Source organism: Ranitomeya imitator, chromosome 2, assembly GCF_032444005.1.
Source record: "Ranitomeya imitator isolate aRanImi1 chromosome 2, aRanImi1.pri, whole genome shotgun sequence".
Lineage (NCBI taxonomy): Eukaryota > Metazoa > Chordata > Amphibia > Anura > Dendrobatidae > Ranitomeya > Ranitomeya imitator.
The window spans coordinates 163,865,938-163,893,516 of NC_091283.1; the positions used below are offsets into that span (position 1 = coordinate 163,865,938).

A 27,579-nucleotide genomic window follows, 5' to 3' on the forward strand; every position below is an offset into this window, starting at 1 on the left:
ATGGTTCCATCTGTGGAGCCTCCTGCCCCTGTTTTGGTGGAGGGGGAATTGGAGTATATTGTGGAGAAGATTTTGGATTCTCGTGTCTCTAGACGGAAACTCCAGTATCTGGTCAAATGGAAGGGTTATGCTCAGGAAGATAATTCCTGGGTTTTTGCCTCTGATGTCCATGCCCCAGATCTTGTTCGTGCCTTTCATGTGGCTCATCCTGGTCGGCCTGGGGGTTCTGGTGAGGGTTCGGTGACCCCTCCTCAAGGGGGGGGTACTGTTGTGAATTCTGTGGCTGAGTTCACTTCTGTGGTCACAAGTGGTATTGCAGTCTCTGGGCTTCCTCCCTCAGGTGTTTTGGTGAGCTCGTTGGCTGCCTTGCTATTTAGCTCCACCTGAGTCTGTCTTCCTTGCTCCTTGTCAATGTTCCAGTGTTGGATCTGAGCTACTGCATCTTTCCTTGGGCCTGCTGCTCTGCTAGATAAGTGCTTCTAGTTTGTTTTCTGTTTTTTCTGTCCAGCTTGCTATTAACTTTTGCTGGAAGCTCTGAGAAGCAAAGGGGTGCACCGCCGTGCTGTTAGTTCGGCACGGTGGGTCTTTTTGCCCCTTTGCGTGGTTTTCGTTTTAGGGTTTTTTGTAGACTGCATAGTTCTCTTTGCTATCCTCGCTCTGTCTAGAATATCGGGCCTCACTTTGCTGAATCTATTTCATTCCTACGTTTGTCTTTTCATCTTGCTAACAGTCATTATATGTGGGGGGCTGCCTATTCCTTTGGGGTATTTCTCTGAGGTAAGTCAGGCTTGTATTTCTATCTTCAGGCTAGTCAGCTCCTCAGGCAGTGTCGAGTTGCATAGGTAGTTATAGGCGCAATCCACTGCTGCTTATAGTTGTGTGAGGATAGATCAGGTACTGCAGTCTACAGAGATTCCACGTCTCAGAGCTCGTCCTATTGTTTTTGGTTATTGCCAGATCTCTGTATGTGCGCTGATTACTGCACGCTGTGTTGCCTGATTGCCGGCCATAACAGAATCCACCCCTTACCTTTTAACTACTTCATTGATTACAGGTTAACGAGGGAGACGCCTTCAGAGTTAATTGCAGCCCTTAGAGTCCATTGTCCAATTACTTTTGGTCCCTTGAAAAAGAGGACACTATGCATTACAGAGCTATGATTCCTAAACCCTTTCTCCGATTTGGATGTGGAAACTATCATATTGCAGCTGGGAGTGTGCACTTTCAGCCCATATTATATATATAATTGTATTTCTGAACATGTTGTTGTAAACAGCTAAAATAACAAAACTTGTGTCACTGTCCAAATATTTCTGGCCCTAACTGTATGTCCTGCAGCGGGATGCTCAGGTGGGCATTACAATGGGAGCCGGGCCGCTATAGTATCTTTATAGAATCTTTCTTTCTCTCTCTGTTTTTTCTTTCCATCTCTAATCTTTTTTTCTTTCTCTCTCTGTTCTTTCTTTCCCTCTCTAATCATCTTTTTCTTTCTCTCTGTTCTTTCTTTCTCTGTGTTCTTTATTTCCCTCTCTATTCTTTTTTTCTCTCTCCTTTCTTTTTTCTGTTCTTTCTTTCTCTCTCTGTTCTTTCTTTCTTTCCCCTCTTTCTTTCTCTCCCCTCTTTCTTTCTCTCTCTCTGTTCTTTCCCCTCTTTCTTTCTCTCTCTGTTCTTTCTTTACCCTCTCTTTCTCTCTCTCTCTCTTTCATTCCCCTCTTTCTTTCTCTTTCTCTCTGTTCTTTCTCTTTCTTTCTTTCTGTTCTTTCTTTCCTTCTTTCTCTTTCTTTCTTTCTTTTTTTCTTTCTTTCTCTCTGTTCTTTCTTTCCCCTCTTTCTTTCTCTGTTTTCTTTCCCCTCCTTCTTTCTCTCTCTGTTCTTTCTTTCTCTCTCCTTTCTTTCTTTCTTTCTTTCTTTCTTTCTTTCTTTCTTTCTTTCTTTCTCTCTCTGTTCTTTCTTTCTTTTTCTCTCTCTCTTTTCTTTCTTTCTCTCTCTGTTCTTCCTTTCCCTATAACCAATGAACAGAAAAAGGGGGCGGGGTTTTAAAAAGGTAGTACTGGCCTCTCAGATCCTCAATATTAATCTGACCTGATAGCAAAATGACTATAGTTGCCCATAGGATGAATAGTATATACATGATCTCATTTATATGGTACAAATAAGTGGTGCTTATAAGATAACGTACATGTTATTGTGACTTACTTGGGCAAGTGGAGAACATATCCTATGGGCAACTATAGTCATTTTGCTATCAGGTCAGATTAATATTGAGGATCTAAGAGGCCAGTAGTACCTTTTTAAAGGGCGTCTGTCACCCCAAAAATCGTATATGAGCTGCGGCCACCGGCATCAGGGGCTTATCTACAGCATTCTGTAATGTTGTAGATAAGCCCCCAATGTAACGTGAAAGATGAGAAATAAAGGTTATATTATACTAACCCAGGGGCGATCCCGGTCCGTTACGGGTCAGATGGGCGTCGCGGTCCGCTCCAGCTCCATCTGTTTGTGGGAAGTCAGAAGTAACAGAAACACGCTATCAGGCCACGTTCACATGTTCAGTATGTTACCTCAGCATTTGTAAGCCAAAACCAGGAGAGTAACAATCAGAGGAAAAGTATAAAGAAACATGTCACCACTTCTGGATCTCTCACCCACTCCCGATTTGGCTTACAAATACTGAGGTAAAATTCTGACCAAATACTGAACGTGTGAATATGGCTTTAGGCTGGTTTCACACATCCTGATATTTCCAGTACCGGAAAAAACGGTACTGGAGATATTCGTGTCTGTGTGTGTAATACGTGTGGCAACTGTGTGCTGCATCTGAACGACACGGACGCCTGCCGGGGAAGAAGCGCTACAGTAAGCTCTGTTCCCCGGCGAAGGGCACACTTAAAATGAAGCAAGTTGATCACTTCACCTCAAGCGGCATTTAGTCCCTGAAGAAGTGTAAAGATCGATGTTTCAAATATATTCCTATTTAAAAGTGTATGTTTTTTCCATGTGCGTCAGGTTAGGCTAGTAAAGAGTAAACCAGATTTATTTGTACTGATTTTACTATGGGGGGGGCGCCATTTTGCCGTTTGCCTCAGGCAGCAGAGAGGCTAGGTTCACCCCTGCATGTGGTCACGTGCTGACTAGACATGTGTGGCCTCACTCCATGAAAATGAACTGAGCGAGGCCGGGCACGTCTACTCGGATTGTAGTCAGAAGTATACAAATCACATGCTTGTGCTGACATGACTGTCCACCGGCAAGGGAGAATCCTAAAAGTGTTCAGTGCATTAGTTGTGAGAATTCAGAAGCCTGCGTTGTCAGGATTCAGCTCTGCAAGTTCCAGCAGTCGTCACATGGACACTTCACTCATATGTGACTTTCATACTTGTGGTCCTGTGACAACGAGCTTCTCTTCTGCTTCTCTGTTTTTCACTGAACATTGAGAGCATTAGGGAGAGGAGCTTGTGGGTACATGAATAAGTGTGCAAATCGCGTATGTCCCGGGTACCAGAAACCCTAGATACACCTCTGCTGGTTAGCTACTGTGCGCGGTGATTCCCGGGTCTGTGGAAGGATGTCTGTGAACAGGCAGTGAGGCAGGGACTGAGGGTGTGCACAGAGAGACAATGGAGACCCGGAGACTGCCCGTCCTAGTCTACGCCGTTGTCTGGAGCCCTCATTATCATAGGAATATGACAGTTAATAGATTGTTTTTCTAAAGCTTTATAGTGTAGTTTTAGGTCAGGGAGGGATGGTTAGGGATGACCTAGCAAGGTGCAGGGACAGGTAGTGATGGCTACTTGCGGATATGTGCAGCACTTGCGGTTTTGCACTAGCGGTGAGACAAAAAAAACACTGCTAGCAGTGTTTTTTTCCCATTGCTGCAAGTACCGCATTTATCGGATCACGGCAAAACCGCAAGTGCCGCACATGTCCGGAAGTCCCATAGGGAATGAATGAGGCCGAACGCAGTGTTGCCGTAAGTGATCCGTTACGCGGCAGATGCGGAAAAACTGCCGGATCTGCTGAAAAAGGCTACTTTCACATCAGCGATTTTTGCCAAAGTCACTGAAGATAGTGTCATACTCTCTAATGGGGGAGGCAGCACTAAAAGTGCCTAGGGCAGCAGAAACTCTAAATACGGCCCTGCCCCTATGTACAAAAATATAACTACTATAATACTGTCCACTATGTACAAGACTATAACTACTATACTACTGTTCCCTATGTACAATATAACTACTATAATACTGCTCCCTATGTGCAAGAATATACGGTAACTACTATAATACTGCCACTATGTACATGTAATACAGTGATCACAGGTGACATTATACACAGGAGCTCTGTATATAGTGTCAGTGTACAGGGAATACAGTGACCACCAGTGACATTATACCTATGCATCAATGTCAATGGCTGCTCACTTTCCCCAGTCCCGCATGCTCGGTGCCTCAGGGCGATCCTCAACTCTGCCCTCTCTTTCAAGCCACATATCCAAGCCCTTGCCTCCTCCTGCCGTCTCAAAATCAAAAATGTTTCCCGGATCCGTGCATTCCTTGACCGCGAAACCACAAAAACACTAGTGCATGCCCTTATCATCTCCCTCCTTGACTACTGCAACCTCCTACTCTCTGACCTCCCCTCTAGCACTCTGGCACCACCCCGATCCTTCCTACACTCTGTTGCCTGACTAATCTACCTGTCTCCACGCTATTCCCCAGCCTCTCCCCTACGCCAAGCTCTTCACTGGCTTCCCATCGTCCAGAGACTCCAGCTCAAAACCCTTACTATGACATACAAAGCCATCCACAGCCTGTCTCCTCCATACATCTGTGACATGGTCTCCCGGTTCTTACCTACTCGCAACCTTCGATCCTCACAAGATCTCCTTCTCTACTCCCCTCTTATGCCTTCTTCCCACAACCGCATACAAGACTTCTCCCGTGCTTCCCCCATACTCTGGAACTCTCTACCCCAACATCAGACGCTCACCTACCATAGAAACCTTCAAAAAGAACCTGAAGACCCACCTCTTCCAATAAGCCTACAGCCTGCAGTGATCCTCAACCTACTGAACTGCCGCACAACCAGCTCTACCCTCTCCTAGTGTATCCTAACCCATCCCCTGCAGACTGTGAGCCCTCGGGGGCAGGGTTCTCCCTCCTTCTGTACCTTTTAGTGCCTTGTTTTTTTATCATGTTTATTGAATTTGTCTATATTCGCCCCTTTTTTCACATGAAAAGCGCCATGGAATAAATGACGCTATAAAAATGTATAATAATAATGTACAAGAATATAACTACTACAATACTGCTCCTATGTACAGAACTATAACAACTATTATAGTGCACTATGTACAAGAATGCAACTACTATAGTACTGCCCCTATGCACAAGAATATAACTACTATAATACTGCCCCATATGTACAAGAATATAAATACTACTAGATGGTGGCCCGATTCTAATGCATCGGGTATTATAGAATATGTATGTATGTATATAGCAGCCACGCAGTATATAACACAGCCCACATAATGTATAGCACAGGCCACGCAGTATATAACACAGGCCACGCAGTGTATAACACAGCCCACACAGTATATAACACAGCGCACACAGTATATAACACAGCCCACGCAGTATATAACACAGCCCATGCAATATATAACACAGCCCAAGTAATATATAGCACAGCCCACGCAGTATATAACACAGGCCATGCAATATATAACACAGCCACGCAGTATATAACACAGCACACGCAGTGCATAACACAAAGCACGCAGTATATAGCACAGCTCACACAGTATATAACACGGGGCACACAGTATATAACACAGGCCATGCAGTATATAGCACAGGCCACGCAGTTTATAACACAGGCCATGCAGTATATATCAGTGGCCACGCAGTATATAACACAGCCCACGTTGTATATAACACTGCACACGTAGTATATAGCAGCCACGCAGTATATAACACAGCCCACGTAATATATAGCACAGCTCACGCAGTATATAACACAGCCCACGCAGTATATAACACTGCCCACGTAGTGTATAGCAGCCACGCAGTATATTACATAGTTATTAAGGTTGAAAGAAAACTTTAAGTCCATCTAGTTCAACCCATAGCCTAACCTAATATGCCCTAACATGTAACACAGCCCACATAGTAGTACATAGCAGTGTGGGCACCATATCCCTGTTAAAAAAATAATTAAAATAAAAAATACTTATATATTCATTCTCCGGCATCCAGCAAAGCTGTCCCGATGTGCACGCGGCTGACACCAGCTTCCGTTCCCAGAGATGCATTGCAAAATTACCCAGATGACTTAGTGGTCTCGCGAGACCGCTAAGTCTTCTGGGTAATTTCACAATGCATCTCTGGGAACGGAAGCTGGCGGCAGCCGCGCGCGCATTGGCGGACGACGGAAGGTGAGAATAGCAGGTTTTTTGTTTTTTTATTATTTTTAACATTACATTTTTTTACTATTGATGCTGCATAGGCAGCATCAATAGTAAAAAGTTGGTCACACAGGGTTAATAGCAGCGTTAACAGAGTGCGTTACACCGCGGTATAACGCGGCCCGTTAACGCTGCCATTAAGCTTGTGTGAGCGCTGACTGGAGGGGAGTATGGAGCGGGCACCGGGCACTGACTGGACGAAAGAACGGAGGGACTAATTCTCGGCCGGGCTGTGGACGTTGCTGATTTGTCGCAGCAGCCAGGACAGGCAGCTGGCGAGACCAATCAGCGACGCGGGATTTACGTGACAGACAGGCAGACAAACAGATGGAAGTGCCCCTTAGATGATTATATATATAGATAATACTGTCCCTATATATAGGAACATAACTGCTATAATACTGCCCCCTATGTACAAGAATACAACTACTATAATACTGCCACTGCCCCAATGTACAGGAATATAACTACTATAATACTGCCCCTATGTACAGGAATATAACTACTATAATACTGCCCATATGTACAGAAATATAACTACTATAATACTGCCCCTATGTACAAGAATACAACTACTATAATACTGCCACCACCTCTATGTACAGGAATATAACTAATATAATACTGCACCTATGTACAGAAATATAACTAGTATAATACTGCACCTATGTACAAGAATATAACTAATATAACACTGCACCTATGTACAAGAATATAACTACTATAGTACTGCTCCTATGTACAATATAACTACTATAATACTGCTCCTATGTACAAGAATATAACTACCATTATACTGCTCCCTATGTGCAAGAATATACGGTAACTACTACTACTGTATAATACTGCCGCTAGGAAAAGAACAAGAATATAACAACTATAATACTGCTCCTATGTAGAAGAATACAACTACTATAATACTGCTCCTATGTACATGAATATAACTACTATAATACTGCCCCTATGTACAGGAACATAACTCCTATAATACTGCCCCCTATGTACAAGACTATAACTACTATAATACTGCCACTGCTCCTATGTACAGGAATATAACTACTATAATACTGCACCCTACATACAAGAATATAACTATTGTAATACTGCCACTGCCCCTGTGTACAGGAATATATCTACTATAATACTGCCCCTTTGTACAAGAATATAACTAATATAACACTGCTCCAATGTACAAGAATATAACTACTATAGTACTGCTCCCTATGTACAATATAATTACTATAATACTGCCCCCTATGTACAAGAATATAGCTTCACGGTCTACACTGGGAGAAAGTTCCCAGGTTTCTAATGGGAATACACATCCCAGAGTCACCATTAAGCAGAGTTAATGTGAGTAAAGTTATGGAAGGAACACAAGCTCCAGTAACAACAAGGAAACCTGATGTGAAACTGTCAGTAAGTAAAGAAATGCAGCAAAGCCCAAGGTTCAGTAATCCCCAAAGGAATTTTCTCTCAGCGTACAAACCCATCCTGGTGCACAGAAGGTGAAGCCGACGCCATTACCGGCCTCAGGTGTGCAGCTCACTCCTCCACACAGGCAGAGCCGGACATCTCTGAAGAGGCAGACATGGCAGGAAAACCTGCAGCAGCGAGACATGGTGACCGGTATGGCGCGCTCAGGGCTCACAAGGTCGCAGCTGGGTGGCAGCAGTAAAAGTGCTGTGGAGCCCGGAGCCAGGGGTGAAACCATAAAGTCGTCTGTGGTAAAACCAAAGGAGATTTCTGCATTCAAAAACCCAGAGCCATTATGCAAGGCAAAGCCTGGGAAGGAGACAGCGCGTGCACCAGGAGATTGATGGAGATTGATATGATATATATATACTAAAGGCTGCTCATCCACTGCGTGTGGAGCTGGCCAATGTGGTCAGGGACATAAACTGTATCCTGGGGAGGATGGGGCCCCTGGCAGAGACCTACAGAAACCAAGAACGGTTCACATCTCACAAACCGGATTTTGGTGTACAGTCCACGGACTCTGGTGCTGAATTTTGGTCAGAGACTGTACAGTCTCGGGAGGGCATCCTAGGTGTCGTGAGATCTTATTATACTGACTTGTTTCAGAGGAAAGTTTTGGATAAAGACAAGATGACTCAATTCTTGGAGGCAACTCCTATGCCTGATGCTAATGATCTGGACTTTTCTTCTTTGACAGCAGAACTGACAGTATGAGGAAGTTAGGCTACTTTCACACTTGCGTATTTTTGAATCCGTCACAATCCGTCGCTTTTTGAGAATGCAGGATGCGGCATTTTCCCATAGACTTGTATTAGCGACGGATTGTGACGGATGGCCATCCGTCACACACTGGATCCCTCGTATAATAGCGGTCCGTCGTGGAGAGAAAACGTTCAGAATAACTTTTTTGTGCACGTTGGAAAATCGGTCAGCGACGCATCCTGCGCTGCCTAATGTCGGCTATAATGGAAGACTCTCTCTCGTCCCCAGACATTTGATTCCCGGAATTTGTGTACGACGCATTCGTCATTACACTTGAAGCGTCACACACGTTTTTCCCTATTTTCGTGATGTCTATCGATACATGATTTTGCTGCATAACGACAGACAGCAGAAAACGCAAGTGTGAAAGTAGCCTTAAGGAGGCCATTGATAAGTTACATCTGAAGAAGGCACCAGGTCCAGATGGTATAACAGCAGAATTCTATAAGAAATTCAGAGACCTCTTGGCTCCAATTCTTGTGGATGTTTACAGAAATTGTCTACAAAATCACCTGATGCCTCCATCCATGAAAATGTCTTAGTTAATTCTGCTGTCTAAAGGTAAAGAGCCGAGTGACATCAAGAACTGGAGGCCAATTGCCCTCTTGAATGTCGACAGCAAGATTATGGCAAAGATCCTGTTTTCTAGTGTCTATCCCCGACACTGTTGGCAAGCTCTCAGTTTGGCACAGTAAAAGGTCGGAACATCTCTTGAGCAGTCATCATGATACGGAAGATGTTTGAGAGATGTAAATCTCTGAGTTGTGGGAGATATGTTGTCAGTCTGGACCAGGCGAAAGCCTTTGACAGAGTTGATCATGATTATCTGTGGGCCATCTGGGCAAAGTACAGTATTCTGGGACAATTTGTGGATTGGCTAAAGACTTTGTGTAGGAAGGCAGTGAGCTTTCCTCTGATTAATGGTTGGAAGGGTGATACTTTTGGAGTTGAGGCAGGGGTGAGACAGGGCTGCCCCCTGAGTCCGTCCTTTTATGTTTTTGCAAAAGACCCTTTTTGAGGTCACTGTAGAAGTGTGACTTTCAGGGGGTGCCAGTCTCTCACTGCTTGGCTCTAAATGTTGTCACCTACGCGGATGATGTGACCTTGGTGATATCTAATCTTCATGAGATGCAATTGTTATCGGCGGCCATCAGAAGTTACTTGGAGGCCTCTGGGTTTCTGGTCAACCTTGAGAAGAGTCACGCTCTGTGGAAATTGGATTCTGATCCAGGCTTTGATGTGCCACAGTTTGCCAAAGCCTTAACCCATATTAAGATTCTAGGGGTTAAATTCTGGAGGGAGGATAACACCAAACTGAATTGGGAGGAAAAGATGGAAACCAGAAAAGCAAAGGTTCAGCGATGGAAGAACTGGAGGCTGACCTACAGAGAAAGGGTTGCTGTGTTGAAGACTTACCTGGTTCCAGGGCTGGACTGGCCATCTGGCAATTCTGACAAATGCCAGAAGGGCCTGTCTGGTCATGGGCTGCCAGGGCTGAATTTTAGCCCCAGTCCGTACCTGCCTGGTTCCTGTCTTCTTGTATGTCTCTGTCATTTTTCCTTTGCCAGAATCTTTCTTGGTGAGGCTCCTCAGCCTATTCTTGCAGCTCTTGTGGGGAAATAGGTTGAATCCAGTGAAAAGAGGGATTACGGTACTTACCTGCAGCGGAGAGAGGGCAGGCGATATATGCTGAATCCAAGGTCCTTCTTTGACTCCATGTTTCTGAAAATTAATTTTGTTAACCTGGACTCTAGTTCCTTGTGGGTAAATAGTATCAGGGAGTGGATATTGCCTTTTGCAAAGTCTTGGGTGCGAGGCGTTAGTCTCAAGAGGAGGAGATGACAGGTGACTATCTACCCCAGTATCTGGAGTACGGTCTCAGGTGTCTGAAGAAATGGGGAGCAGAGAAGTGTTATATTGAAAATAAGACCAGGAAGGACCTGTAATGTCAGGATATGCAGGACTTTCTTTGGTGCACAGCCTGCACTGAGAGACTGCACAACTACCACCTTGCAGGAAAGTCTGAGGTTTCTCAATGCAGCTGGCTCCTAGCTAAGTTTTTTGACATCGCCTGGCTTACATGGGAAGCTTTATGTTCGGGGTAACCTGCAGTGTCTTAGTGTGACAGATCGAATGTGTCCTCTGGGTTGTCAGCAAGAAGAGACAATGGCACATTTTATAACGGAGTGCTGTGGTGGGAGGAAAATATGGGAAGAAATATCCTGCAAGTTAAAAGTCCCAAGATTACAGTCCCTAAAATACCCAGATATCATCTATGGTGTACCATCTTCTGTAAGTTACATCAACCAGGGGACCTTGTATCTGATTATAACAGTCATAAAGTACTATCACTGGCATACGAGAACCCAAGTCTCCATCAGTATTGAACCCTTCCATCATATGACAGCAGTGAGCCTGATCATGTCAGAACTGAGGTGCATAAAATGTCTAGAGATCAGAAAGAATGGGAACAACAAAACATTATGGAGGAATGTACATATGAATTAATGTGGATTTACCATTTGTGTTGTTTATTATTATTATTACATTTGTTTATTTTTGTTTCTTTCCAGAGCAATGGACAGTAAAATGTTCTGTTTGTTTTTTTACTAATTATTATTATTATTTATTATTATAGCACCATTTATTCCATGGCGCTTTACATGTGAGTACTAATAAAAAATTGTCCCTATGTACAAAAATATAACTACTATAATACTATTCCCTATGTACAAGAATATAACTACTATAATACTGCCCCTATGTACAAGAATATAACTACTATAATACTGCCTCCTATGTACAAGAATATAACTACTATAATACTGCCTCCTATGTACAAGAATATAACTACTATAATACTGCTCCTATGTACAAGAATATAACTACTATAATACTGCCCCTATGTAAAAGAATATACCGTATATACTCGAGTATAAGCCGAGATTTTCAGCCCAAATTTTTGGGCTGAAAGTGCCCCTCTCGGCTTATACTCGAGTCAAGGTGGGTGGCAGGGTCGGCGGGTGAGGGGGAGAGGGCGCTGAGGCATACTTACCTGCTTCCAGCAATCCTGGCGCTCCCCCTGCCGTCCCACGGTCTTCGGTGCTGCAGTTCTTCCTCTATCAGCGGTCACGTGGGACCGCTCATTAGAGAAATGAATAGGCGGCTCCACCTCCCATAGGGGTGGAGCCGCCTATTCATTTCTCTAATCAGCGGTAACGGTGACCGCTGATAGAGGAAGAAGCTGCGGCACCGAAGACAGCTGTCCGGGAGAAGGAGCCGGACGCCAGGAACAGGTAAGTATCGCATATTCACATGTCCACGTTCCAGCCGCCGGGCGCCGCTCCATCTTCCCGGCGTCTCTGCGCTCTGACTGTTCAGGTCAGAGGGTGCGATGACGCATATAGTGTGCGCGGCGCCCTCTGCCTGATCAGTCAGAGCAGAGAGATGCCAGGACCGGACGCTGGGAGCTGCAATCAAGAGAGGTGAGTATGTGTTTTTTCTTTTTTTTTACTGCAGCAGCAGCAGCAGCAACAGCAACAATGGCAGAGCATCTATGGGGAAATATGAACGGTGCAGAGCACTATAGGGGGCACAGCTATAGGGCAATAATGAACGGTGCAGAGCACTATATGGGGCACAGCTATAGGGCAATAATGAACGGTGCAGAGCACTATATGGGGCACAGCTATAGGGCAATAATGAATGGCGCAGAGCACTATATGGGGCACAGCTATAGGGCAATAATGAACGGCGCAGAGCACTAAATGGGGCACAGCTATAGGGCAATAATGAACGGCGCAGAGCAGTATATGGGGCACAGCTATAGGGCAATAATGAACGGTGCAGAGCACTATATGGGGCACAGCTATAGGGCAATAATGAACGGCGCAGAGCACTATATGGGGCACAGCTATAGGGCAATAATGAACGGTGCAGAGCACCATATGGGGCACAGCTATAGGGCAATAATGAACGGTGCAGAGCACTATATGGGGCAGAGCTATAGGACAATAATGAACGGCGCAGAGCACTATATGGCACAGCTATGGGGAAATAATGAACGGTGCAGAGCACTATATGGGGCAATAATGAACAGTGCAGAGCACTATATGGCACAGCTATGGGGAAATAATGAACGGTGCAGAGCACTACACGGCACAGCTATGGGGAAATAATGAACGGTGCAGAGCACTATATGGCACAGCTATGGGGAAATAATGATCTATTTTTATTATTGAAATTCACCGGTAAATGCTGCATTTCCACCCTAGGCTTATACTCGAGTCAATAAGTTTTCCCAGTTTTTTTGTGGCAAAATTAGGGGGGTCGGCTTATACTCGGGTCGGCTTATACTCGAGTATATACGGGTAACTACCATAATACTGCTCCCTACGTGCAAGAATATAACTACTATAATACTGCCCCTATGTACAAGAATATAACTACTATAATACTGCTCCTATGTACAAGAATATAATTACTATAATACTGCCCCTATGTACAAGAATATAACTATTATAATACTATTCACTATGTACAAGAATATAGCTAATATAATACTACTCCTATGTACAAGAATATAACTACTATAATACTGTCCCCTATGTACAAGAATATAACTACTATAATACTGCCTCCTATGTACAAGAATATAACTACTATAATACTGCCCCTATGTACAAGAATATAACTACTATAATACTGCTCCTATGTACAAGAATATAACTACTATAATATACTCCCTATGTACAAGAATATAGCTACTATAATACTGTCCCCTATGTACAAGAATATAACTACTATAATACTGCCCCCTATGTACAAGAATATAACTACTATAATACTGCCTCCTATGTACAAGAATATACCTACTATAATACTGCTTCCTATGTGCAAGAATATAACTACTATAATACTGCCCCCTATGTACAAGAATATACGGTAACTACTATAATACTGCTCCTATGTACAAGAATATAACTACTACATTACTGCTCCTATGTACAAGAATTTAGCTACTATAATACTGTCCCCTGTGTACAAGAATATAACTACTACAATACTGCTCCTATGTACAAGAATATCACTACTATAATACTGCTCCTATGTACAAAAATATAACTACTATAATACTGCCCCCTATGTACAAGAATATAACTACTATAATACTGCCTCCTATGTACAAGAATATTGCTACAATAATACTGCTCTTATGTACAAGAATATAGCTACTATTATACTGCTCCCTATGTACAAGAATATAACTACTATAATACTACAATACTACCCCTATGTACAAGAATATAACTATTATTATACTGCCTCCTCTGTACAGGAATATAAGTACTATAATACTGCTCCTATGTACAAGAATATAACTACTATAATACTGCCCCCTATGTACAAGAATATAGCTACTATAATACTGCCCCCTATGTGCAAGAATATAACTATTATAATACTGCCCTCTATGTACAAGAAAATAACTATTATAATACTGCCCCTATGTACAAGAATATAACTACTATAATACTGCCCCCTATGTACAGGAATATAACTACTATAATACTGCCCTCTATGTACAAGAATATAACTATTATAATACTGCCCCTATGTACAAGAATATAACTATTATAATACTGCCCCTATGTACAAGAATATAACTACTATAATACTGCCCCCTATGTACAAGAATATAACTACCATAATACTGCCCCCTATGTACAAGAATATAACTACTGTAATACTGCCACTACCCCTACAAGAATTTGGAATATAGACCGGAATTGTATTTATACGTGATAGTGTAATAAAATGGCAAATTAATCTCCAATAGTGTTATTGGCTTTGGTACTTGGCATATAGATTAATGCATCCTACGGTATGATGCACATACCCAGAAGCCGTCCGTGAGCTGGATAACGGCTGTATGTGGCGCACTGTGGAACATTGTGAGTTTCAGTTTATTTACCGCGGGTCCAGCTAGTTTTATGATCGTCTTCATCTCCTGGAAAATGGCCTCTGGATGAACACATCGCATCTTCTGTAGACATCCTGTTGTGTCTGGATCCGTCTCTACGTTGTTGTCGATGCCAGTGCCAATAGTGTCCTCCAGTCTTGTGACTTTATCCTCCTCCTTTTCCATTACTGTTGGGGTATTACAACATTAAATGTTAAATATTAGTCAACCACAAAAGAAAACAATCTGTGGAACAATAACTCCTATTATTTTACTTAACACAACATTCAGGATCATGGAAAAGTTAGGTGACCTATTTTGCTCTGCAGTTCTTGTTATAATTGGCTTCTTCCCCTTTAAAAGTAGCAGAAGGATTGAAATGTCATTTCAAGGCCTCTTTTTAGTAGAATTGTAAGATCTAATAAATCCGGCCGTGTCCGACAGCCCTGCTAAATATTCTTCATATGCGGCAATGATAGGAGCTGTAATCAGAGCGGGATGGGGGGGATGTGATTCCACTACAATATGGAAGAAGGCAAGGAGCTGCTCAGAGAGGACGCCTAAGGGAAAGGTTGGATATGACCTTTCTGCGGAAACCCATGTAAATTAATTGAGATGTCCCCAATAACCTGGGAGGAGCTGCATTACCGAAAAATCTCATAGTGGATGCTTTCCTGAAACGGAAAGTACTTGCAAGCAGCATAATACAAAGGATAGCAGGTTTACCCAGAATCCTTTGCAGTAGGCGGAGCTATGCAAATCATCTCTTTCCACCCCAGTCTAATCCACAGCGCTTGGAATCGCCAAGCGTGCAATGCTGCGGATTAGTTTCTAAATTTACACAGCTGTGTAAATTTAGAAACTAATCCGCAGCATTGCACGCTTGGCGATTCCAAGCGCTGTGGATTAGACTGGGGTGGAAAGAGATGATTTGCATAGCTCCGCCTACTGCAAAGGATTCTGGGTAAACCTGCTATCCTTTGTATTATGCTGCTTGCAAGTACTTTCCGTTTCAGGAAAGCATCCACTATGTATTTCCTTTAAGTAGAGGGCTTTTCGGTCTCTTTCGTCCCGCTACATTTAGCCCAACTTGGGTCTCTCCCTAAGGTGGCTAGCATGTATGTATCGAAAAATCTCAGAGACCTACCCCGCACTCTTCCATCTATGGTTGTGTTCCCCATGCACATACTATTCCACTATATGATGCCCCCACGCACTTTTATGTCCCCATATAACGGTCCCTCATAGTATTATGCCCCAAATGATGCCCTCAAACATTATGATGCTCCCATAGTATTTTATCCCCATATGATGCCCACACATAGTATGATGCCTCCATATGATGCCTTCTCACAGCACCATGCCCGCATATAATGGGCTCAAAGTACTATCCCCATATGATGCCCACACATAGTATGATGCCTCCATATGATGCCTTCTCACAGCACCATGCCCGCATATAATGGGCTCAAAGTACTATCCCCATATGATGCCCACACATAGTATGATGCCTCCATATGATGCCTTCTCACAGCACCATGCCCGCATATGATGGGCTCAAAGTACTATCCCCATATGATGCCCACACATAGAATGATGAGCCCATAGTATTATGTCTCCATAAGATGCCCACATCTAGATTGATGCCCCCATAGTATTATGTCCTCATATGATGCTCCCATATGGTCTGATGCCCACATAGTATTATGTCTCTATATGGAGCCCAAACATAGTATGTTACCCCCACAGTATTATGTCATTATGTCCCCATATGTGTTATGTTTGCTAATGACAGGTGTTATGAAGGCAATCCAGAGACACAGTGTGCTTAGCGATCAGAGCGCACACAGTGATCTGACAAATACCCAAAAATACAAGAACGAGCTCTGAGACGTGGAAACTCTGTAGACTGCACACCTGATCCTATCCTAAACACAACTAAAAGCGGCTGTGGATTGCGCCTAACATCTACCTAGGCAACTCGGCACAGCCTAAGAAACTAGCTAGCCTGAAGATAGAAAAATAGGCCTGACTTGCCCCAGAGAAATTCCCCAAAGGAAAAGGCAGCCCCCCACATATAATGACTGTGAGTAAGATGAAAAGACAAAACGTAGGGATGAAATAGATTCAGCAAAGTGGGGCCCGATATTCTAGGACAGAGCGAGGACAGTAAAGCGAACTTTGCAGTCTACAAAAAACCCTAAAGCAAAACCACGCAAAGGGGGCAAAAAAAACCCCACCGTGCCGAACTAACGGCACGGCGGTACACCCTTTGCGTCTCAGAGCTTCCAGCAAAACAAAAGACAAGCTGGACAGAAAAAAAGCAACAAAAAAGCAAAAAGCACTTAGCTATACAGAGCAGCAGGTCACAGGAACAATCAGGAGAAGCTCAGATCCAACACTGAAACATTGACAAGGAGCAAGGATAGCAGCATCAGGCGGAGTTAAGTAATGAAGCAGTTAACGAGCTCACCAGAACACCTGAGGGAGGAAGCTCAGAAGCTGCAGTGCCACTTGTGACCACAGGAGTGAATTCAGCCACAGAATTCACAACAGTACCCCCCCCTTGAGGAGGGGTCACCGAACCCTCACCAGAGCCCCCAGGCCGACCAGGATGAGCCGCATGAAAGGCACGAACAAGATCGGAAGCATGAACATCAGAGGCAAAAACCCAGGAATTATCTTCCTGAGCATAACCCTTCCATTTAACCAGATACTGGAGTTTCCGTCTAGAAACACGAGAATCCAAAATCTTCTCCACAATATACTCCAATTCCCCCTCCACCAAAACCGGGGCAGGAGGCTCAACAGATGGAACCATAGGTGCCACGTATCTCCGCAACAACGACCTATGGAATACATTATGTATGGAAAAGGAGTCTGGGAGGGTCAAACGAAAAGACACAGGATTGAGAACCTCAGAAATCCTATACGGACCAATAAAACGAGGTTTAAATTTAGGAGAGGAAACCTTCATAGGAATATGACGAGAAGATAACCAAACCAGATCCCCAACACGAAGTCGGGGACCCACACGGCGTCTGCGATTAGCGAAAAGTTGAGCTTTCTCCTGGGACAAGATCAAATTGTCCACTACCTGAGTCCAGATCTGCTGCAACCTATCCACCACAGAATCCACACCAGGACAGTCCGAAGACTCAACCTGTCCTGAAGAGAAACGAGGATGGAACCCAGAATTGCAAAAAAATGGAGAAACCAAGGTAGCCGAGCTGGCCCGATTATTAAGGGCGAACTCAGCCAACGGCAAAAAGGACACCCAATCATCCTGGTCTGCAGAAACAAAACATCTCAGATATGTTTCCAAGGTCTGATTGGTTCGTTCGGTCTGGCCATTAGTCTGAGGATGGAAAGCCGAGGAAAAGGATAGGTCAATGCCCATCCTACCACAAAAGGCTCGCCAAAACCTTGAAACAAACTGGGAACCTATGTCAGAAACAATATTCTCAGGAATGCCATGCAACCGAACCACATGCTGAAAGAACAAAGGTACCAAATCAGAGGAGGAAGGCAATTTAGCCAAGGGCACCAGATGGACCATTTTAGAAAAGCGATCACAGACCACCCAAATGACTGACATCTTTTGAGAAACGGGAAGGTCAGAAATGAAATCCATCGAAATATGTGTCCAAGGCCTCTTTGGGACCGGCAAGGGCAAAAGCAACCCACTGGCACGAGAACAGCAGGGCTTAGCCCTAGCACAAATCCCACAGGACTGCACAAAAGTACGTACATCCCGTGACAGAGATGGCCACCAGAAGGATCTAGCCACTAACTCTCTGGTACCAAAGATTCCAGGATGACCAGCCAACACCGAACAATGAAGTTCAGAGATAAGTTTATTAGTCCACCTATCAGGGACGAACAGTTTCTCTGCTGGACAACGATCAGGTTTATTCGCCTGAAATTTTTGCAGCACCCGCCGCAAATCAGGGGAGATGGCAGACACAATGACTCCTTCCTTGAGGATACCCGCTGGCTCAGATAAACCCGGAGAGTCGGGCACAAAACTCCTAGACAGAGCATCCGCCTTCACATTTTTAGAGCCCGGAAGGTACGAAATCACAAAGTCGAAGCGGGCAAAAAATAACGACCAACGGGCCTGTCTAGGATTCAAGCGCTTGGCAGACTCGAGATAAGTCAAGTTCTTATGATCAGTCAATACCACCACGCGATGCTTAGCTCCTTCAAGCCAATGACGCCACTCCTCGAATGCCCACTTCATGGCCAGCAACTCTCGATTGCCCACATCATAATTACGCTCAGCGGGCGAAAACGTCCTGGAAAAGAAAGCACATGGTTTCATCACTGAGCAATCAGAACCTCTCTGTGACAAAACCGCCCCTGCTCCAATCTCAGAAGCATCAACCTCGACCTGGAACGGAAGAGAAACATCTGGCTGACACAACACAGGGGCAGAACAAAAACGACGCTTCAACTCCTGAAAAGCTTCCACAGCAGCAGAAGACCAATTAACCAAATCAGCACCCTTCTTGGTCAAATCGGTCAATGGTTTGGCAATGCTAGAAAAATTACAGATGAAGCGACGATAAAAATTAGCAAAGCCCAGGAACTTTTGCAGACTTTTCAGATATGTCGGCTGAATCCAATCCTGGATGGCTTGGACCTTAACTGGATCCATCTCGATAGTAGAAGGGGTAAAGATGAACCCCAAAAATGAAACTTTCTGCACACCGAAGAGACACTTTGATCCCTTCACAAACAAAGAGTTAGCACGCAGGACCTGAAAAACCATTCTGACCTGCTTCACATGAGACTCCCAATCATCTGAGAAGATCAAAATGTCATCCAAGTAAACAATCAGGAATTTATCCAGATACTCACCGAAGATGTCATGCATAAAAGACTGAAACACAGATGGAGCATTGGCAAGTCCGAACGGCATCACTAGATACTCAAAATGACCCTCGGGCGTATTGAATGCAGTTTTCCATTCATCTCCTTGCCTGATTCTCACCAGATTATACGCACCACGAAGATCTATCTTAGTGAACCAACTAGCCCCCTTAATCCGAGCAAACAAGTCAGATAACAATGGCAAGGGATACTGAGATTTAACAGTGATCTTATTAAGAAGGCGGTAATCAATACACGGTCTCAACGAACCATCCTTCTTGGCTACAAAGAAGAACCCTGCTCCCAGTGGTGATGACGATGGGCGAATATGTCCCTTCTCCAGGGATTCCTTCACATAACTGCGCATAGCGGCGTGTTCGGGCACGGATAAATTAAATAATCGACCTTTAGGGAATTTACTACCAGGAATCAAATTGATAGCACAATCACAATCCCTATGCGGAGGTAGAGCATCGGACTTGGGCTCTTCAAATACATCCTGATAATCAGACAAGAACTCTGGGACCTCAGAAGGGGTGGATGACGAAATCGACAAAAATGGAACATCACCATGTACCCCCTGACAACCCCAGCTGGATACCGACATGGAATTCCAATCCAATACTGGATTATGGGTTTGTAGCCATGGCAACCCCAACACGGCCACATCATGCAGATTATGCAACACCAGAAAGCGAATAACTTCCTGATGTGCAGGAGCCATGCACATGGTCAGCTGGGCCCAGTATTGAGGTTTATTCTTGGCCAAAGGTGTAGCATCAATTCCTCTCAATGGAATAGGACACCGCAAAGGCTCCAAGAAAAACCCACAACGTTTAGCATAATCCAAATCCATCAGATTCAGGGCAGCGCCCGAATCCACAAACGCCATGACAGAAAACGACGACAAAGAGCATATCAAGGTAATGGACAGAAGGAATTTGGACTGTACAGTACCAATGACGGCAGACCTAGCGGACCGCTTAGTGCGCTTAGGACAATCAGAAATAGCATGAGTGGAATCACCACAGTAGAAACACAGACCATTCAGACGTCTGTATTCCTGCCGTTCAACTCTAGTCATAGTCCTATCGCACTGCATAGGCTCAGGTTTAACCTCAGGCAGTACCGCCAAATGGTGCACAGATTTACGCTCGCGCAAGCGTCGACCGATCTGAATGGCCAAAGACAAAGACTCATTCAAACCAGCAGGCATAGGAAATCCCACCATGACATCCTTAAGAGCCTCAGAGAGACCCTTTCTGAACAAAGCTGCCAGCGCAGATTCATTCCACTGAGTGAGTACTGACCATTTCCTAAATTTCTGACAATATACTTCTATATCATCCTGACCCTGGCACAAAGTCAGCAAATTTTTCTCAGCCTGATCCACTGAATTAGGCTCATCGTACAGCAATCCGAGCGCCAGGAAAAACGCATCGACACTACTCAATGCAGGGTCTCCTGGCGCAAGAGAAAATGCCCAGTCTTGAGGGTCGCCGCGCAAAAAAGAAATAATAATCAAAACCTGTTGAATAGGATTACCAGAAGAATGAGGTTTCAAGGCCAGAAATAGCTTACAATTATTTTTGAAACTTAGAAACTTAGTTCTATCTCCAAAAAACAAATCAGGAATAGGAATTCTTGGTTCTAACATAGATTTCTGATCAATAGTATCTTGAATTTTTTGTACATTTATAACGAGATTATCCATTGAAGAGCACAGACCCTGAATATCCATGTCCACACCTGTGTCCAGAATCACCCAAATGTCTAGGGGGAAAAAAAAAAAAGTGAACACAGAGCAGAAAAAAAAAAAAAAAAATGATGTCAGAACTTTTTCTTTCCCTCTATTGAGAATCATTAGTTGGGCTCCTTGTACTGTTATGTTTGCTAATGACAGGTGTTATGAAGGCAATCCAGAGACACAGTGTGCTTAGCGATCAGAGCGCACACAGTGATCTGACAAATACCCAAAAATACAAGAACGAGCTCTGAGACGTGGAAACTCTGTAGACTGCACACCTGATCCTATCCTAAACACAACTAAAAGCGGCTGTGGATTGCGCCTAACATCTACCTAGGCAACTCGGCACAGCCTAAGAAACTAGCTAGCCTGAAGATAGAAAAATAGGCCTGACTTGCCCCAGAGAAATTCCCCAAAGGAAAAGGCAGCCCCCCACATATAATGACTGTGAGTAAGATGAAAAGACAAAACGTAGGGATGAAATAGATTCAGCAAAGTGGGGCCCGATATTCTAGGACAGAGCGAGGACAGTAAGGCGAACTTTGCAGTCTACAAAAAACCCTAAAGCAAAACCACGCAAAGGGGGCAAAAAAAAACCCACCGTGCCGAACTAACGGCACGGCGGTACACCCTTTGCGTCTCAGAGCTTCCAGCAAAACAAAAGACAAGCTGGACAGAAAAAAAGCAACAAAAAAGCAAAAAGCACTTAGCTATACAGAGCAGCAGGTCACAGGAACAATCAGGAGAAGCTCAGATCCAACACTGAAACATTGACAAGGAGCAAGGATAGCAGCATCAGGCGGAGTTAAGTAATGAAGCAGTTAACGAGCTCACCAGAACACCTGAGGGAGGAAGCTCAGAAGCTGCAGTGCCACTTGTGACCACAGGAGTGAATTCAGCCACAGAATTCACAACACATATGATGCTCACATATAGTATGATGTCCCCATAATATTATGTCCCCATATGATGCCTGCATATAGTCTGATTTCCTCATAGTATTATGTCCCCATGTGGAGCCCAAACATAGTATGATGCCCCCATATGATGCCCACATATAGTCTGATGCCCCCAAAGTATTATATGCCCATATGGAGCTCAAACATAGTATGATGCCTCCATACTATTATATCCCCATATGATGCCCACACATAGTATGATGCCCACTCACAGGACTATGCCCTCATATGATGTCCCCATAGTATTATGTCCCCATGTGGAGCCCAAACATTGTATGATGCCCCCATAGTATTATGTACCCATATGATGCCCACACATAGTATGATGCTCACTCACAGGACTGTGCCCCTATATGATGCCCCCATATGCCCACTCACAGGACTATGCCCCCATAGGATGTCCCCATAGTATTATGTCCCAAATGATGCCCACACATTGTGTGAAGTCCCCCACATTATTATGCTTCTTTTGATGCCCCCACACAGTACTATGCCGCCATATTAAGTTCTCGCACAGAATTATGCCCCCATATGATGACACATAGCACAGGTGAATGGTGGAGCAGGGACCAGCTGATCCACCATTATATTCAACTGCAAATGAGTCCTTACGGGAACCTGTTACCCCCAAAATCGAAGGTGAGCTAAGCCAACCAGCATCAGGGGCTTATCTACAGCATTCTGTAATGCTGTAGATAAGCCCCTGATGTATCCTGAAAGATGAGAAAAAGAGGTTAGATTATATTCACCTGGGCGGGCGGACCGGTCCGATGGGCGTCGCGGTCCGGTCCGGGGCCTCCCATCTTCATAGGATGATGTCCTCTTCTGGTCTTCATGCTGCGGCTCCGGCATGCTTTGTCTGCTCTGTTGAGGGTAGAGCAAAGTTCTGCAGTGTGCAGGCGCTGGGCCTGTCTGACCTTTCCCGGCGCCTGCGCACTGCAGTACTTTGATCTGGCCTCAACAGGGCAAAGTACGCCTGAGCCGGAGATGCAGCGTGCAGACAAGAAGAGGACATCATCTGATGAAGATGGAAGGCCCTGGACCGTGACACCCATCGGATCGGACCGCACTGGGATCGCCCCTGGGTGAGCATACCTCCCAAGTTTTGAGGAAGGGAAAGAGGGACAAAGTTAGCGCGCCATGGCTAATTTTAAGCCACACCTCTGACCACACCCATTTCACAACTAGTCACACCCCAACTGTTATGGCTGGCAATCAGGCAACACAGCGTGCAGTAATCAGCGCACATACAGAGATCTGGCAATAACCCAAAACAATAGGACGAGCTCTGAGACGTGGAATCTCTGTAGACTGCAGTACCTGATCTATCCTCACACAACTGGAAGCAGCAGTGGATTGCGCCTAACAACTACCTATGCAACTCGGCACTGCCTGAGGAGCTGACTAGCCTGAAGATAGAAATACAAGCCTGACTTACCTCAGAGAAATACCCCCAAGGAATAGGCAGCCCCCACATATAATGACTGTTAGCAAGATGAAAAGACAAACGTAGGAATGAAATAGATTCAGCAAAGTGAGGCCCGATATTCTAGACAGAGCGAGGATAGCAAAGAGAACTATGCAGTCTACAAAAAACCCTAAAACGAAAACCACGCAAAGGGGCAAAAAGACCCACCGTGCCGAACTAACAGCACGGCGGTGCACCCCTTTGCTTCTCAGAGCTTCCAGCAAAAGATAATAACAAGCTGGACAGAAAAAACAGAAAACAAACTAGAAGCACTTATCTAGCAGAGCAGCAGGCCCAAGGAAAGATGCAGTAGCTCAGATCCAACACTGGAACATTGACAAGGAGCAAGGAAGACAGACTCAGGTGGAGCTAAATAGCAAGGCAGCCAACGAGCTCACCAAAACACCTGAGGAAGGAAGCCCAGAGACTGCAATACCACTTGTGACCACAGAAGTGAACTCAGCCACATAATTCACAACAGTACCCCCCCCTTGAGGAGGGGTCACCGAACCCTCACCAGAACCCCCAGGCCGACCAGGATGAGCCACATGAAAGGCACGAACAAGATCTGGGGCATGGACATCAGAGGCAAAAACCCAGGAATTATCTTCCTGAGCATAACCCTTCCATTTGACCAGATACTGGAGTTTCCGTCTAGAGACACGAGAATCCAAAATCTTCTCCACAATATACTCCAATTCCCCCTCCACCAAAACAGGGGCAGGAGGCTCCACAGATGGAACCATAGGTGCCACGTATCTCCTCAACAACGACCTATGGAATACATTATGTATGGAAAAGGAGTCTGGGAGGGTCAGACGAAAAGACACCGGATTGAGAATCTCAGAAATCCTATACGGACCAATAAAACGAGGTTTAAATTTAGGAGAGGAAACCTTCATAGGTATATGACGAGAAGATAACCAAACCAGATCCCCAACACGAAGTCGGGGTCCCACACGGCGTCTGCGATTAGCGAAAAGCTGAGCCTTCTCCTGGGACAAGGTCAAATTGTCCACTACCTGAGTCCAGATCTGCTGCAACCTGTCCACCACATAATCCACACCAGGACAGTCCGAAGACTCAACCTGTCCTGAAGAGAAACGAGGATGGAACCCAGAATTGCAGAAAAATGGAGAGACCAAGGTAGCCGAGCTGGCCCGATTATTAAGGGCGAACTCAGCCAACGGCAAAAATGACACCCAATCATCCTGGTCAGCGGAAACAAAACATCTCAGATATGTTTCCAAGGTCTGATTGGTTCGTTCGGTCTGGCCATTAGTCTGAGGATGGAAGGCCGAGGAAAAAGATAGGTCAATGCCCATCCTACCACAAAAGGCTCGCCAGAACCTCGAGACAAACTGGGAACCTCTGTCAGAAACAATATTCTCAGGAATGCCATGTAAACGAACCACATGCTGGAAGAACAAAGGCACCAAATCAGAGGAGGAAGGCAATTTAACCAAGGGCACCAGATGGACCATTTTAGAAAAGCGATCACAGACCACCCAAATGACAGACATCTTTTGAGAAACGGGAAGGTCAGAAATGAAATCCATCGAAATATGTGTCCAAGGCCTCTTCGGGACCGGCAAGGGCAAAAGCAACCCACTGGCACGTGAACAGCAGGGCTTAGCCCTAGCACAAATTCCACAGGACTGCACAAAAGCACGCACATCCCGTGACAGAGATGGCCACCAGAAGGATCTAGCAACCAACTCCCTGGTACCAAAGATTCCTGGATGACCGGCCAGCACCGAACAATGAAGTTCAGAGATAACTTTACTAGTCCACCTATCAGGGACGAACAGTTTCTCGGCCGGACAACGATCAGGTTTATTAGCCTGAAATTTCTGCAACACTCTCCGCAAATCAGGGGAGATGGCAGACACAATGACTCCTTCCTTGAGGATACTCGCCGGCTCAGATAACCCCGGAGAGTCGGGCACAAAACTCCTAGACAGAGCATCCGCCTTCACATTTTTAGAGCCCGGAAGGTATGAAATCACAAAATCAAAACGAGCAAAAAATAACGACCAACGGGCCTGTCTAGGATTCAAGCGCTTGGCAGACTCAAGATAAGTAAGGTTCTTATGATCAGTCAAAACCACCACGCGATGCTTAGCACCCTCAAGCCAATGACGCCACTCCTCGAATGCCCACTTCATGGCCAGCAACTCTCGGTTGCCCACATCATAATTACGCTCAGCAGCAGAAAATTTCCTGGAAAAGAAAGCACATGGTTTGAACACTGAGCAACCAGAACCTCTCTGTGACAAAACCGCCCCTGCACCAATCTCAGAAGCATCAACCTCGACCTGGAACGGAAGAGAAACATCAGGTTGACACAACACAGGGGCACAGCAAAAACGACGCTTCAACTCCTGAAAAGCTTCCACGGCAGCAGAAGACCAATTAACCAAATCAGCACCCTTCTTGGTCAAATCGGTCAATGGTCTGGCAATGCTAGAAAAATTACAGATGAAGCGACGATAAAAATTAGCAAAGCCCAGGAATTTCTGCAGACTTTTTAGAGATGTCGGCTGAGTCCAATCCTGGATGGCCTGAACCTTAACCGGATCCATCTCGATAGTAGAAGGGGAAAAGATGAACCCCAAAAATGAAACTTTCTGCACACCGAAGAGACACTTTGATCCCTTCACGAACAAGGAATTAGCACGCAGTACCTGGAAAACCATTCTGACTTGCTTCACATGAGACTCCCAATCATCTGAGAAGATCAAAATGTCATCCAAGTAAACAATCAAGAATTTATCCAGATACTCACGGAAAATGTCATGCATAAAAGACTGAAAAACAGATGGAGCATTGGCAAGTCCGAACGGCATCACCAGATACTCAAAATGACCCTCGGGCGTATTAAATGCCGTTTTCCATTCATCTCCCTGCCTGATTCTCACCAGATTATACGCACCACGAAGATCAATCTTAGTAAACCAACTAGCCCCCTTAATCCGAGCAAACAAGTCAGAAATCAATGGCAAGGGATACTGAAACTTAACAGTGATCTTATTAAGAAGGCGGTAATCAATACACGGTCTTAGCGAACCATCCTTCTTGGCTACAAAAAAGAACCCTGCTCCCAATGGTGACGACGATGGGCGAATATGTCCCTTCTCCAGGGACTCCTTCACATAACTGCGCATAGCGGTGTGTTCAGGTACGGACAAATTAAATAAACGACCCTTAGGGAATTTACTACCAGGAATCAAATCGATAGCACAATCACAATTCCTATGCGGAGGAAGGGCATCAGACTTGGACTCTTCAAATACATCCTGAAAGTCCGACAAGAACTCTGGGATGTCAGAAGGAATGGATGACGAAATAGACAAAAATGGAACATCACCATGTACTCCCTGACAACCCCAGCTGGTTACCGACATAGAGTTCCAATCCAATACTGGATTATGGGTTTGTAGCCATGGCAACCCCAACACGACCACATCATGCAAATTATGCAGTACCAAAAAGCGAATAACTTCCTGATGTGCAGGAGCCATGCACATGGTCAGCTGGGCCCAGTACTGAGGCTTATTCTTGGCCAGAGGTGTAGCATCAATTCCTCTCAACGGAATAGGACACCGCAAAGGCTCCAAGAAAAATCCACAACGTTTAGCATAATCCAAATCCATCAGATTCAGGGCAGCGCCTGAATCCACAAACGCCATGACAGAATATGATGACAAAGAGCACATTAAGGTAATGGACAAAAGGAATTTGGACTGTACAGTACCAATAACGGCAGAGCTATCGAACCGCCTAGTGCGTTTAGGACAATTAGAAATAGCATGAGTAGAATCACCACAATAGAAACACAGTCTGTTCAGACGTCTGTGTT

The 27,579-nt window shown here is 44.8% G+C and overlaps 1 protein-coding gene across 10 annotated transcripts in view; it reads right to left on the minus strand.

Moving 5' to 3' along the window:
* LOC138662298 (multidrug and toxin extrusion protein 1-like) overlaps positions 1-27,579 on the minus strand; it is a 185,073-nt gene that overhangs the window by 137,955 nt on the left and 19,539 nt on the right. For 4 of the 10 annotated variants that reach the window (XM_069747758.1, XM_069747755.1, XM_069747753.1 and 1 more), the window contains exon 2: positions 14,681-14,856. In XM_069747758.1, coding sequence (XP_069603859.1) covers positions 14,681-14,854 — 174 coding nt within the window. In that variant the 5' untranslated portion in view covers positions 14,855-14,856. Of the gene's footprint in view, positions 1-14,605; positions 14,857-27,579 lie in introns of those variants that run through there. The other 6 variants (XM_069747751.1, XM_069747756.1, XM_069747750.1 and 3 more) reach the window with 2 other exon arrangements.